The sequence below is a fragment of the Mesoplodon densirostris genome, chromosome 6, assembly GCF_025265405.1.
Source record: "Mesoplodon densirostris isolate mMesDen1 chromosome 6, mMesDen1 primary haplotype, whole genome shotgun sequence".
In the NCBI taxonomy this organism is placed as follows: Eukaryota; Metazoa; Chordata; class Mammalia; order Artiodactyla; family Ziphiidae; genus Mesoplodon; species Mesoplodon densirostris.
The window spans coordinates 26,646,266-26,662,194 of NC_082666.1; the positions used below are offsets into that span (position 1 = coordinate 26,646,266).

General features: G+C 37.4%; 1 protein-coding gene across 4 annotated transcripts in view; it reads left to right on the forward strand.

Moving 5' to 3' along the window:
- The first annotated feature begins 267 nt into the window (after window positions 1-267).
- Window positions 268-15,929, forward strand: part of STX17 (syntaxin 17) — a 93,700-nt gene continuing 78,038 nt past the window's right edge. Inside the window, exons 1-2 of one of the 4 annotated variants that reach the window (XM_060101224.1) lie at window positions 268-289; window positions 9,044-9,226. In XM_060101224.1, the coding sequence (XP_059957207.1) occupies window positions 9,104-9,226 (123 nt within the window). In that variant the 5' untranslated portion in view covers window positions 268-289; window positions 9,044-9,103. The other 3 variants (XM_060101226.1, XM_060101223.1, XM_060101225.1) reach the window with 3 other exon arrangements.

The following is a 15,929-nucleotide window of genomic DNA, read 5'->3' on the forward strand; positions in this document are numbered from 1 at the left end:
TGTCTCACACTTAAAACACAACGAACAGACAGACTTAAAGAACATTTGTGCGTCTCCTTCCTCTTGGCTCCCTTGTTACAACCCCACAACATAAATCAAGACCACGTAGTAAGGCGGTCCAGAGCGGCGACCGCGTCTGTACACACAGGGGCGCCAGCCACACCCCTCGAAGCCGGGACTGGGCGGGAGGGGGCGTGGCGCAGCCCAGCCCGCCTATCGCGACGCCCAGTCCCGTCGCGCCCGCGCCTGCGCCGTGCGTACCCACCGGCCTCGAACGTCCCGGCGGGAGGTAAGGGGATCGCGATAGGCCCCCTCGGGAGCGTAAGGCCCTGGCAGGCGTCGTGGGCCGGGTGCCAGACCCGCGCGCGGGAGGGGCGCCCCGCAGGAAGCAGGGCATCAGGTTGGAAGTGCAAACGCTGTGGGAGCTCCTCTCGGCTTGAAGAAGTGGTGGTTTCGGTTTTGGAGGTGCTTTCGAAGCGGGTATAGGGAGGCGGCCGACCGGGCGAGCTTGACGGCCTCCCGGGGTCTCGGGGTGGAAAAGTTTACTTCGTCTGCCCTGCGTGTGACGCACTGTGGGTCTTAGGTCATCAGGGCCGCCGGCGTCTCGGTCCGGAGAGGGGCCCGCGCACCCGTTCGGGGGCGGGGGTGGGGGGAGGCGGCGTTTGGTTTATGTGGCCCAGGTGCGCGGTGGGTGACGCTGCGAGGGATGACGCGAGGCTCGAGGGTTTTGAGGGGAGGTCCTGGGGCGCGAGGGGGGAGCCTCCTGTCAGCCATACCGGGCAGAATGGTTCGCAGAAGGCCCCACGTCTGTCTCCCCTTTTTACAATTCGGGGAGGCTCCGAGAGCAGACCGTACGGTAGGTAGGTCCGAGGGCCTTGATTTTCTTTCCAAATTCAGTACCCCTTCCCCCAGTGAGAAACATGGGGCGACGTGCCTGAGGGAATTCGGTGCCCCAGGTGTGGGGAACTGTGGGAAGGTGTTCATAACTTTTTTGGAAGGGGGTGTTGCCAGCGCTATTGGACTTTTCCTGAGAAATGGGGCTTTTCACTTATAAGTAACCTTAATAATTTGGTTAACCTCCCAGTACTTTTTCCTTATTGGAAACGTGAGTAGTATGGTACTCAGCTGGTAATAGTTGTAAGCACTAAAGGTAGTTTGTAAAGCACCTGGCACCCGCCCCGCCCGCCCCAAGTGTTAGTGCAGTGAATATGATTGCAATTCTTTGACCTCAAAATATTTGACCTGTCTTATGGGAAACATCAGTCTACACATTATTTTAAGAGACTTTTTATTTTGAAATATTTTACAATTACAGAAAAGTTACAAAAGTAATGCAGAGTTCTCTACAATTTCCTTTAATGTTAACATCTTACATAACTGTAATGCAATTATCAAAAGTAAGAAATTAACTTCAGTACAACGCTGTTAACTAAATCACCAGCTTTCTTCAGATTTCATCATTTTTTGTCCTAAAGTCCTTTTGCTGTTCCACGATCCAATCTAAGATCCCACGTTGCATTTAGTTGGCATGGCTCCTTAGTCTTCTCCAATCTGTGACAACTTCTAAGTCTTTTCCTGTCTTTCATGACCGTTACACTTTGGAAGAGTCCTGGTTAGTTATTTTGTAGAGTGTCCTTCAATTGGGTTTTGTCTGATGTTTTCTCAAGATTAGATTAAGGTTGTGTACTTTTGTTGATACCACAGAAGTGTATATGCCCTTCTCAGTAGTTCATCATATGAGGGGTACATGATATGACACACGGCATTTGATATTGCTCTTGATCACTTGGTTAAGGTGGTATCTGTTGGAATTATCTAATGTAAAGTAACTATTTTTCCCTTTGTAATTAATCAGTATCTTGGGGGAGAACTACTTTTAAACAATGCAAATATCCTGTTTCTCCTCAAACTTTAATTTGTTGATTTTAGCATCCATTGATGATCTTGCCTTCAGTAATTATTACTGTGATGTCCTAATGGTGGTTTTCTGTTTCCCTCATTCCTTCATAATTTATTAATTGGAGTTTTTCTTTAAGGAAGAGCTGCATCTTCATCCCATTTATTTACTGTTAATTTTTTGTATCTGTATGGACTCATTTTTCTATTGGTTATTTTCCTACACTTTCGTTATTTGTTTTATGTCTCAAATTGTTCCAGCTTCGTCCATTTCAAGTTTTTTCAGGTTGCTTCCTGTGCCCTTTTTATAGGCTCTCATCCTTTTTTGAGAACTTCCTTGCTTTTTGGATGCTCCAAGCTTCTCTTGCGTTTTCCCTGCCCTGGAATCCACCATTTCTCCAAAGACCCTTGCTTTCTTTGTTTGGAGGGTAGTATTTAAACACCAAGGATCTGGGCGCTAGGTGTGCTCATTGCTACTGGGTTATCATTACTTCCAGTGCCTGGCAGAAGACATCTTAGAAGCGTGTGTGAGTGTATGTATATATTTCTAGCTGTATATACAGTCGTCCCTTGGTATCCACAGAGAATGGTTCTAGGACCTGCAGTGGATAGCAAAACCCGAAGCCACTTAGGTCCCATAGTTGGCCCTTTGTATCTGCGGTTCCATATCCATGGATTCAACTGTGGATCATGTAGTATTTATTGAAAAAATAGTATTTATTGAAAAAAATTCACTGTAAGTGGACCCTCGCAGTTCAAATCCATATTGTTCAAGGGTCAACTGTAAATCCATATATTTCATGGAGGTACAGGCACACATATGTGTATATTCATGCATCTGCAAAGATTTATATTTATTTTTGTGTTTATCTGTATATATGTATACACACACATGTATTTTAGATATATGTCTGTATATATCTATATAAAGATTTTTTTTTCTAAACTAAAGTTTATCCTGATACTTTTGTTTCTAATACAGTACCACAGGGTTCATTCTAGTCTTGCCTCTTACTTGTAACTTCTTTTTTTTTTTTTTTTTTTTTTGCGGTATGCGGGCCTCTCACTGTTGTGGCCTCCCCCGTTGCGGAGCACAGGCTCCGGACGCGCAGGCTCCGGACGCGCAGGCTCAGCGGCCATGGCTCACGGGCCCAGCCGCTCCGCGGCATATGGGATCCTCCCAGACCGGGGCACGAACCCGTATCCCCTGCATCGGCAGGCGGACTCTCAACCACTTGCGCCACCAGGGAGGCCCGTAACTTCTTTCTTCAACAGTGAGAAATCTGGCTTTTGTGTTCTACAAAATATTTCCTTATTTGTTCAGTCCTAGTATACACATAAAGTAATTTCAAGATTTCTAACCCATAGTCCTATGAGAAACAAATTTACTAACTAGAGTACAGTATAGTTGTGTGTAATTCTTTTTGTCTTTAGCCTTGTAGTGTCCAGTTTAGTATCTAGGATCCCATATCTGGACAGTAGTATCGAGTATGCAGCATCTGTTTTCCAAAGTTACCTAGATTAGTTATTTTCTTCTCCTACTTCTTTCATTATGGTTATATTGTTCATTTGTAATACAATTAATTTTTTATAGTTTGTATTTCATTTTGGGTTCCCCCACATCTCGTTGTTTTTGTTTTTTAATATACAAAATTCACCTTTTGTGGTGTACAGTTCTGTGAATTTTGATAAATGCATATGATTGTTTATCCACCACCGTTGTCATGATACAAACAATTCTGTCGCCCCAAATATTCCATTACACTTGAAAAATAAAGTTAAAAGTAATACAACAACTTTACAGAAGTTTGAGGAATTAGGCATTTTTGTGTGTTTTCTCTTGTTTTTTTCATGGGCATATTTTAAATACCTGTGATGTTAATGTAAATGTATTTTTTAATCCTATGTTTGACTTATATCAGAAATATTTCCCAGTTTTCTGACTTAAAAATCAAGAAATGCTGAAATACATTTTCAACTCATTATTTAATCACACTTTTAAACCAGAATTTCTTTATTGAATTATGACCTTCCCTTAATAGCTTATAAATATTAGTTGAGCTATTTTATGATCAGAGGCACTGTTGGATGACTTTGTTTCAGTAACATCATACTTTATACAACTATTTGAATGCTGTGTTCCCTTCTTAGTTTTATATGGGTATTTTATTATAATTTTATAGAAATGGAAATGGTGGAGAGAAAAAAAATACTCTAGAAGGAGACCAAGAGTTGGGAAAGTCTCTTGGGAGGGTCTTGGGCCAGAATGTCTTCCCCTAGAGATGGCCCTTGTGAGGCAGCAGGTTATTCCTTGAGCACAAAAAGCTGAGGGGCAGAGTCATGCACTCTGACCTGGAAATATTACTTTTTGAATTCAGAAAAGAGAGCTATCATCATAGCATAGAGGAGCAGTGAAAACAAGCCAAATAGTCAATAATTGGGGTTTGTCAAGTACACTGTAAACTGATTAGTGGAAGAGAAGGCAGAATCATTTGAGTTGTATCTCAAATGATACACAAAGTTGAAAGGCAGATGGGATATAAAAGAGCATCTAGACAGAGGGAACACCTTGCAAAGCCAAAAGTAGAGATTGGGTGGATTACTTATGAACATTTTATTTTCTTGTTCAGATAATAGGGAACTCTTAGAAGTTTTTATTCAGAGGAGGAGCATGTTGCCTTTGGTGTTTTAGATATATTCATTGGTGATAGTCTATGGGGAAAAATTGGAGAGGGGAGAGTCTAAACGCAGGCCAAATAAGACACTTGTAACGTGCTATGCATATTGTGCTGTTTGACTAGAGTGATAGAATTAGATATAGTGTAGAAGAGACATGTGAAGAAATGTTTTAGTTCTATTAGCATCTGTTGAATACCAGGTATGTTAAAAAACATTTTGATAGGATTAGTAATAGATTTAAAGGTAGCTTCTTATATAATCTGCATAATGGAAGAAAACACAAGAGGCAATGTGATAAACTGGGAACATTAGTGTTAGGGAAATATTGATAATTTATGAGACTATTATATGTTAATATAATAAGAAAAAGACAGTCCCTGTAGCATGAGCAGGCAACTGATGAAAGAAGAAATGCAAATAGAGAATAAATCTCATTAGTAATTTAAAGAATGCAAAATAAAACAATAATGAGATACCATTTTTGTCACCAGTTGAATGTCTTAAGAAGAATGATAATATCAGGTATTGGTTGGAGTATGGATAAATGGACATTTTAAAGTTTTTTAAATTGAAGTATAATTGGCATACAATACTGTATTTATTTCCAGTATACAGCATAATGATTTGACATTTTTATCCATTATGAATTTATCACCATGATGTCTAGTAACCATCTATCATCCTACAAAGTCATTACAATATTATCGACTATATTCCGTACGCTGTACCTTACATCCCTGTGACTTGTTTATTTTATAACTGGAAATTTGCACCCCTTACTCCCCTTCACACATTTCACTCACCACGCTGCCTCTGTTCTGGTGACCACCAGATTATTCTCTGTATCTGTGGATCTGTTTCCATTCTGTTTTGTTTTTTAAATTCCACGTGTACATTAAATCATACAGCATTTGTCTTTGGCTTATTTCACTTAGCATAATACCCTCTAGGTCCATCCATGTTGTTGCAAATGACAAGATTTCATTCTTTTTTATGACTAATAGTCCATTGTGTGTGTGTGTGTGTGTGTGTATGTATATATGTATATGTATCACACCTTCTTTAGCCATTCATCTATCTTTGAGCACTTAAAGGTTGCTTCCATATCTTGCTAATGTGAATAATGCTCTATGAACATAGGGGTGTATATATCTTTTCAGTTAGTGTTTTCATTTTCTTCAGATAAATACCAGAATTAGAATTGGTGGATCATATGATAGTTGTTTTTAATTTTTTGAGGAACCTTCATACTGTTTTTCATAGTGGTTGCACCAGTTTACATTCCCACCACATGCATGTGGGTTCCCTTTTCTCCACATCCTTGCCAACAACCAACACTTGAAATTTCTTGTCTTTTTGATGATAGCCATTCTGACAGGTGTGAGGTGATAGCTCATTGTGGTTTTGATTTGCATTTTCCTGATGATTAGAGATGTTGATCATCTTTTCATGTGTCTGTTTCCCGTCTGTATGTCTTTCCTGGAAAAATATCTGTTCAGATCCTCTACCCAGTTTTTGATTGGATTGTTTATTTTTTTGATATTGAGTTGTGTGAATTCTTTGTATATTTTGGATATTAATGCCTTATCAGATATATCATTTCCAAATATCTTTTCTCATTTAATAGGTTACCTTTTTGTTTTGTTGATGGGTTCCTTCACTGAGAAAGCTTTTCATTTTGATGTAGTCCTGTTTCTTTGTTTGCTTTTGTTGCCCTTCCCTGAGGAGACAGATCCAAAAACATATTGCTAAGACCAGTGTCAAAGAGTATACTGCCTATGTTTTCTTCTAGGAGTTTTATGGCTTCGGATCTCCCATTTAAGTCTTTAATCCAGATAAATGGACATTTTGATATGTTGCTAGTGGGAATGTAAATAGGCACAGCCTTTTTTGGGACATTTAGAATCAGAAGCCTTAAAAAATGTGTGTACCTATTAATTCTATTTCCAGGTATTCACTTTAAAGAAATAATCATAGATGGTAGTATGGATTTGTGTGAAAGAAGAGTAATTACACTGTGGTTTAGTTTATAATGGTGGAAAATTGGAAACATCCTGAGTGGCCAACATTAGATGATTAAATTATCGAACATCTGTACAATGTGATACCATGCTGCTATAAAAAATACATTATAGAAAAATAGTAATTTACATGGAAACATTTTTATTATATTTGATCAGGTTATTCAAAATAAATCTTTTATTTGTTCTTCATTGCTTCCTTTATTCACCCAGTAACAGTATACTTTATTATACTTTTTTGCTCCTTGACATTCCTTTCTTTTGGGTTTATTTTCTTTATTGTTAAAGCATGCCTTTTTACTAGTTCTTTTAATGAAGGGCTTGGTAATAAACTCAGTCTTTGTATGTCTGAAAATGATTATTTTACCTTCACTTCTGAATAATAATTAACCTGGGTATACACCAACTCAGCACTTTGAAGATATTCCTATCTTTTGATAAGTTGCTTTAATGAAAAGTTTACTGCTTTTGTTGTTTTAGTTTATCTGTCTTTTATCTCCGGTTTGCTTTTTAAGATATTTTTTCTTTGTCCTTAATGTTCTGAAATTTCCCTTCCATGTGTTTAGGTAAATTTGTTTTTTTATTTATGCTACTTAGTGTTTATGTGCATTTTCAGTTTGAGGCTTTACATCTTAATTTTCAGCATATTCTCTTTGAATAGTGCCTTTTTGCCACTTTATTTATTCTTTCCTTATGGGACTCCTACTTGTTATTGAGCTTGTCATTTTATCCTTAATGTTGCTTATCTTCTTTTTATGTGTCCTTATTCCTCTGTGTTCATACTGATAGCTTCCAATCAATAATTGCCTTTTCAGCTACAAAATTTACTGTTTAACCCGTCTTTGGAGGTTTTTATTTGTAGAATTTTTACTTGGTTTATTTTCAGATTGACCTGTTACTGTTTCATAATATTATCTATTTTTTAAAGATTCTGTTTCTTTCTTTATATCTTTATTCTAAAATGTACCTATTTTAATTTTATTTTTAGGTTACTTTATTATCTCTAGTCCCTTAGCTGTAAATTTTCCCATTTTGTTGGGTCTGTGGACCAATCTTTTGACGGTGAACTTCCCCATCGTCTCTAATTCCCACTAACTACTGTAGCTGTTAGACTCTTTATTTTTGGTGTCTGGAGATTTTCCTTTTTTGCTTTCACGCTTAGATTAACTGTAAAGACCAAGTTACTGGTAGATGAGATAATCTGTATAACCAACACTTCAAGATTTTCAACTGTGAAAGAGAGAAACAACATTATTTAGAATAATAGTTCTTAATGATTCTGGAGTGGTAGAGCTTTTTGATAATTTCCTGAAAGCAATGGACTCTGTCTTCTGAAATAATTCAAAAATATATTCATAATTTTTTGTAAACAAACATTCAGGAACTCTCAAGTCCCACACCCCTATCTCTATGGACCCAAGTCTAAGATACCATAACCCAATGGGATTAACATAGTCAACTTATTTATTTTTAATATGGGAGAGGTTATGGCTAATTAGATGGCATGAAAACATGATGTACAACAGTGGTTTTCAAGCTTGCTTAAGCAGTGGAGCCCTTTATTTACAGAAAATCTAATAAGTTCAAATTTATGAAATAGATATAAGTAAATTTTCTCCAACTGAAGCAGGTGTGGGGTCCTGGAGCCTGTCCACTTGATAACCTTTACCATCACCTACCCTGACCCCAAAGACATAACCCTGGACTCTCTGGAACACTGCTCAAAAAACTGGTGAATTAGAAAGAGCACTTGATTGCACTCTCAGGAATACTGGGTTCTTACTCCAGCTCTGTCACTGGTTACGTGTACTGATTGTAGACAATGCTAATCACTTTGTAAGAAAGGGAAGATGCAATTTAAAGGACATCAATGAGAAGAGTTGCATTTTATAATATATTTGAAGTATATAATTACATATGTTATATTAGAAATGGAGTTTTTACAGCAAAAATGTTAAGAATGAAATTTTTTCTTCCAATTTTGCCATTTGATGCTTTTTTAGAAAACATTATTCACTGTCCAGGATACATTGGGAGATAAAGACTTGAACAGTATATTTCTGGTTTTTTGAAAAAAGTTATTTAAATATATGCATACATATATATATCCTTATATTAAAAAGCCCTGGAAAGACATACATCAAAATGGAAGTAGGGGGTTGGGAGGGGGAAAAATGGAAAGAGTAGTTAACTATAGGTGAGGAGATGATTGTTGATGTTATTTTATTCTCTTTTTCCTATTTTCTAATCATTCTAAAGTGAATATACATTACCTTTGTAGAGAGAAAAAGATTTTAAAATAAAAGTTTTGTTAAAAAAACAGTCACTGAAGTTCAGCATTAAGTTGAGTATGTATTTAGAATATATTGTAAAATTACCTAATTGTTGGCTTTTAAAAATAATGGAAATTGATTTTTAAAATTCTTAAATAACTATTTCCCTTTTAGGTTTTTCTACATGAGTGGAGAAGGAGAGTGCAAGTAGAAGAGATACAACATTTTTTTAGGATGTCTGAAGATGAAGAAAAAGTGAAATTACGCCGTCTTGAACCAGCTATTCAGAAATTTACTAAGATAGTAATCCCAACGGACCTGGAGAGGTTAAGAAAGCACCAGATAAATATTGAGAAGGTGAGTTTTTTTATTTCTTTCTTTTTTTCCATTTTTTTCTTTTTTTACCACAAGAAACAGTTACATATTCTGATTTATATTTGTTGTGCATTTCACCTACATTGAGAATATTAGATAAGAGTCTTTGCTAAAACATCTAGTTCCTGTTGATTTAACAACATTATTCATTTTTTCATCTGGTTTTTCTGTTCTACAAATACCCCTCTCACATTATTCCTTTTTTAGGCAGGGATATAAGAATAGAATCAGGGGCTTCCCTGGTGGCGCGGTGGTTGAGAGTCCACCTGCTGATGCAGGGGATACAGGTTTGTGCCCCGGTCTGGGAGGATCCCACGTGCCGTGGAGCGGCTGGGCCCGTGAGCCATGGCCCCTGAGCCTGCGTGTCCAGAGCCTGTGCTCCGCAGCGGGAGAGGCCACAACAGTGAGAGGCACATGTACCGACAAAAAAAAAAAAAGAATAGAATCAATGCCTTTTTAGTTATACACAGTGATGAATTGAGCAGTTAATAATTAAAATACAAACTGTTTGATAGTTGACTATAATGTGAAGGTAGTGGACTTTGGTTAAAGGGCTTCTCTTAATTTCATTCACCCCATGGCAAGTTTTCTGAACTGTGAGTGTGTGTTCCTGTCCTTTTCAGGTGCCTGTAGATTAAAGAGGTAAAATCACTGTTTGATATGAGGGAATTTCCCAACTTCACTGCTTCCCTTTGAGGAAAGCCCAAAGTTGAGAAATATTAGCTAGAGGTCAGTTTAAGAGATAGGTAGAAGGAAGAACCAGTCTCAGGGACTGTGGTGGTTTCATAGAACCTGGTCTGGCTAGGGTCTGATGGAGTGGTTGTGGCATTTATGGGAACGTCAGGTTTACTGAATACTGAGCATTGATTTGGCAGGTTACCTTGTTTTATTTGCTGTGGGACAGGTCAGTGGTATTTGATCCTTCAGAAGAACCTCCCCCAGTATAAATTTTAAGCTGTGTGGCCCTCCATTAATTTTTTTTGGGGGGCGGGGGGAGGGTGGAAGTGGTCATTAAGCCTTTCAGTATAAATAATAACTATCACCCTCAACGGCATACCTTATACAAGTAAGAAGAGTGTCAACTTTTTCTCTCATAGATACCAGCTGTCTTCCTAGTACTTAAGTCTTTTGTAAAAGTATAGAAAATAAGTGCCAAGAAAAATAAGATGAAAATTTCAATGCAAATATCAATAGAATTAAAGATTAATATTTAGTCATCTCTTAACTTCTTTCTTCTTTATCCATAAGCAATAAGTGCGATGACTTTTAAGGATGGAGAAGTTGTCTGCTAAACTGATTATTCTTGTTATGAGCAGAAAGAAAGTGTTCCATGCTTTGATTAATAAGGAGGGCTTGTTCTTTTAGCACTGTAACAATATAGAAATGGAGTTGTTTACTTCTGATTAATCATATCTGTGTTTGATAATGTGTGTGTCAAAGTCCTGAGCTTATGTTGAAGTGCTCAGTTACAAAGATGGTAAGAATTTGGCAAGTGAATTGATTCTGAAAGGAGTAAATAGGTGGACTGTGGTCTATTAAGACTATTTCTTTTATTGTCCTATTTTACCTTTGGCATTTTCCCTTTGGCAAATTTCCCTTTCCTTGGATTTATTCTATACAAATGTGCTTGCTGTCATTACCCTCAGATCCTAGCCACATGTACCACCAAGTCATCAATGGAAAGGCCCGAACCCTGGGAGAAAGCTGTGGGGATAGAAACAGGTCTATTACTGGTTTAATTAGCTGCGTCAGAATTCAGAAGAAAATTATTCCAGAGTTATATAGATCTTTTTCTGCTGGAACATTTTTCCTTTACCATTTTCTGAAATTTTTACTTACTAAGAAATTTTTAGACAATATCAGAATAATTATAATTTACAATATAGGTGATGCTGTCTGAAGCTAAGCAGTTAAACTCATACTGAGCTATGTTTTATTCCATAATCTTGATCATTCTGTCTCTAGGTTTTCTAGTTTAGTTATGAAAGTAATTTTTTTATCTATGTAAGATTGAATAGCATATTTTAATAGATAGTTTATGGCAAAGTAAAAACATTTAAAAGCCACAGTGTTCACTGTGGACAAAAGAGTTAAGAACTAAGTTTAGACTCCAGGTGTCTAACAGTGCCTCATTTTCAAAAAGGCATGTTTTTCCTGGAGGAAGGGTGTAGAAAGATAAAATATTTATTATGTTAGCCATCAGTCATCCAATATGAATTTAAAAGAAGAAAGTCAGGCTGAAGGGAAATTGAAAGTAAGCCTTAGTGGAGTGATTCTGCAACATCTGAAAACAATGAGAGTAGTGTGCTGTGGACACCTGGGACTATATTCCATAGGTCCTTCAGCATTATGTTTTATTACACATGATAGACTTGATTAGAATGTAATCCTGAAATTTGAAGTGTTAGCATTCAGCTTTCTTGGCTAATGTAAAATAGACTTAAGCATAGTTAATAGGAACCAAATCATAAGCTTGGAACATAATTTTCTTTGTTTCATTTTATAGGGGTTTGGGGGAAAACTTACTGTGTAACATGTACTGTATTAGTATATGGTTAAAGTGCAAGTGGCAGAAAACCTAAAAATAGCTTATTAGATGAGATAGAGGTTTTTTGGTTTCGCTTTTTTTTTTTTTTTTTTTTTTTGCTGTACGCGGGCCTCTCACTGCTGTGGCCTCTCCCGTTGTGGAGCACAGGCTCCGGATCTTCCCGGACCGGGGCACGAACCCGCGTCCCCTGCATCGGCAGGCGGACTCTCAACCACTGCGCCACCAGGGAAGCCCTGGTTTCGCTTTTATTTTCAATCTCTCATAGTTTTGGAGGTGGTCTAGGGCTCCAGTGGCAGCTCCACAGTCATTAAAGACTTAGGCTGTTTTTATCTTGCTTTCCAGTCCTCAACTTGTTTCTGTCTTACATGTAAAACAGCAGCTCCAGCTCTAGCTATCACATCCACATTCCAACTAAGATGAAAGAACCAGAATCCTATTTTTTCTGAGTATGTTCTTTTTTCTCTCAATTCTCTCTTTTTTTTCTTTTAAAGAGAATCCTCCTGTTCTTGTTTTATGGATGCAGTATCATATAGTCTCTCTATGGTGGTATTATTATTATATTTTTTAAAGTTTTCTTCTGCTTCCCCTTCTGTGCTTCCTTCCTTCCTCCCTCCTGCCTTCCTTTTCCCCCCTTCCTTCCTTCCCCCTTCCTTCCTTCCTCCCTCCCCCCTCCCTTCCTCCCTCCCTCTCTTCCTTCCTTCTTTCCCCTTCTTTCCTCCTTCCTTCTCTTCTCTCTTTTTCCCTTTTCATTTCTTAAATGTATTGTCTCTCTTTCCCTCTCTCCTTTTCTTCCTCCCTCCTCCCTCCCTTTCTTCCTCTTCTCCTTCCTTCCTTTCTTTGTGTCAGTCTACAGTATTTTAGGCTTTCTTTGGCCAGCTGTCGATATTTAAGAGTGCTAATTGGAAGGGGTGTGTGTGTGAGAGAGAGAGAGAGAGAATGGGTAGCAGAGAGAGAGAGAGAGAGAGAGAGAGAGCGCGAGAGAGAATGGGTAGCAGGGCAGTAGTAGGGGCCTTATTACCTGGAGAGGTGAACAGAGGAGGATCTGTTTTGATGGGGAACCACCAGATACTCTCCTGGAGTGTTGTCTTCTGTGATGATAGAGGCAGTCCAGTTGCTTGGGCCTATGGAGAGGACATCTGATAGACTACCTATTCCTTACATAAACTTTCAACTAATCCTTCTGTTTTTAGCCCCACCGTACACATCCTCCTGGTTACCTGGTAGCTGGTACCTCTGGTTACTGAGTCTTTCTGGAGTAGTGCTATGCATTGGTTTGCTTCTCACTGCCTTTCTCCCCCACCATCCACCCCTTCTGCAGCCCTAGGTTTCAGCTTTCTCTGATCTGCTAAGTTCAGCTGCAACATGTCCATAGTCTTTCCAGCTTCCAAAATTTTGTTAAAATTTCTTGTTCATTGATATCTTCTGTTGTATTCTCATTATTCTTGTGAATTTATACCTTTTAAAGTTCTTTACTGTCATTTTAGTTGAGTTTTGGAAAAGAACAGAGGTGACTGTTCAGTCTGCCAGGTTTAATGAGAAGGGAAATTATTACAGGATATAAATATATGTTAGCTTTTCATAAGTGTTGGTGTTTGCTGTTTCTTATATTGTTAACATTGAAAATTATGTAAAAAATTAGCTTTCTAACCTGCAAGAAGTTTACAGTCCAGTTAAGGAAATAAGATAGGATATGATGGGACAACATAAAATTAGGTGTGAAAATGAGTGTTCAGGACTGTTCAGGCAGCATGAAGCCTGAACTATGTGGTACAAAATCAGATATAAGCAGTCTTATTGATTTGTTATTTTATTGATTTGGTTTCATTTATTTGTTTTCTTAACTTGTGGTTACAACAGAAATCTTTCCCATTTCTCTTTTTAGTCTGAGAATGTTTATTTCAATCTTACAATCACATTTTCCCCCTCATTCTTTTTTTCTGATAGACTCCTGATTCAGTTTGCTTTCTCCTGTGTTACAGGATAGGAAAGCCTCAGCACAGGTGGTGAACTCCTCTCCAAGTGTTTGGAATAATAGCCTTTAATAATGTAACCTAATTTAGGTTTAACATTGTGTAGCAAGCATAGAAAGTCTGACCTATTTTATTCCTTATTTTTCTTAGAATTTTATTATTATAAGACATAAGATCATCTATTCAGTCTTCATCCAAGACACTAATCTCTTCTACAACTTACTTGACAAGTGAGCAAATAATAATAATAGTAAAGATAGTCACTGTTGTGTTTATTTGTTGAGTGCTGTGTAAGGTTTTTATACATATCATATCATTTAATCCTCACAACATCCCTATAGGTTACCCTTATTTTTGTCTTCCTTTTTTAGGTGGGGAAGCAGACTTGGAGTGGTTAAATTACTTTCTTGAGATCACTATGCTGCTAAATATATTAATATTCTAATGTTGTGCTTGAAACATAGTGTGTTCTAAGTTTGTTCTTACTCTTTCTTGGTTTTCATTTTCCTCTTAGTCATGTTTATTGCGGACAGTTCTATTTTATGATCATTTTCCTCAATGAAGAAGGAAGATGTAAAAAAAAAAAAATAGAGTTGAATACTTTGGCTTTCCTCCATCTATTAGCAACATCCACTCCATTTGTTCACCTTTCAAACTTTGTTTTTTTGTTCAGATCCCAACTTAGTAATGTTCTGTGGAACATGCCCTGGTTGATTCCATCCTGGGTCAGATATAAATGCACCATCCTCACACAGCACTCTGCAGTAGACCTTAAGGTTCACTACCCCATGATTGGTCTTTAGAGAGTTGTAAAGGTAACATTAAAATCTTTCTCATAGAGTTATTCTGAGGATTGAGATATTATGTGAAGAACCCTTGAATGCAAGGTTGATACTTGGAAATGAGTTACTTATAAGTAAGTTATCGTTCCCGGGCAGTCAACATTGGTGCTATCAGTTAATTGTTTGTAATCATTAGGAGATTCACAGCATTCCTGAGACCCTTTGTGTTTGTTTTGGGTTTTATATTTTTTATACATGGTAGGCACAGTAAGGTGCCTTACATTAGCTACACTATAAGGTAGATATTATTATTTATCTTCATTACATGAGTAATCCTAAGTTTATGGCTTATAATCATTGGGCCATCTATTAATATTATGTAGCTTTACTTTTAGAGTCTTTGATATTTTCTCTTTTGTTGAGTTTAATAAAGTAAATTTATTTGAATTGAATACTTACACTTTTTATCATCTACAATACTGATTATTATCCCACCTAATTAATCCCCCACAAAACCATCATCTTCCCTACGAAAAGTTCTGTTCATTCTGATCACTGAGATATCTTCTGATACCTGGCAAAAGAAGCCGTCATCTACTTTTTCTGCTTCTTTTCTCATCACTCTTCCCATCATACATTATACCACAAACACATTGATCTTACTTCAGTCCTTTGGATTCCACATGACTTTACACCTCAGAGTATCCCCAGGTCTTTTTCTCTCCAATTGAAACGTCTTTTTTTCCTACTATGCTTTGTAAATTCAAATAAATCTTTTAAGTGTCAGCATAAAGTTTAAATTAAAGTGCTTTTATACCTTAAACTCCTAAATTCTGAATATTCTCTATGTTATATCATCATCAAATTCCCTGAACCTCTAGTGAATAACATTATATAATTTTAGAAAATTATTTTTAATAATTATGAGTAGCTTTCATGTTTTTATACTCTAAGCAATATGAAGCAGACTTATTATTGTTATTCAATTTTGAATCAAAATATTCTGGAAGATGAAATGACATAAAATGTGAGGCTACAAATATATAAACTTGATTAAATAAATGGTGGGGTGTTCTAGAGAGAACTTTTAGTCCAGGAACCACTCTTAAAATATTTGTTCTCTTTGCCCAGCAGGCAAAGCAAAACTGAGACCTGGGTGTCACTGCCAAAGAGCACAAAGGGATGAATGTTGGAAGCCTGAAAACACCTGTGCAGAGGTGTTCATCACACCATGGTGTGGGTTTATAATCAGGGTTATCCAAAAAGATAAAATAGAAGAGTGGGTAAAAGGAGACAATGTATTCACCAGGATGAGAATGGTGAACACGGCTTTTGTCTCACCAGGATAAGAATGTGCTTTCGTCTCATGGGAAAGTCTAGGGGAA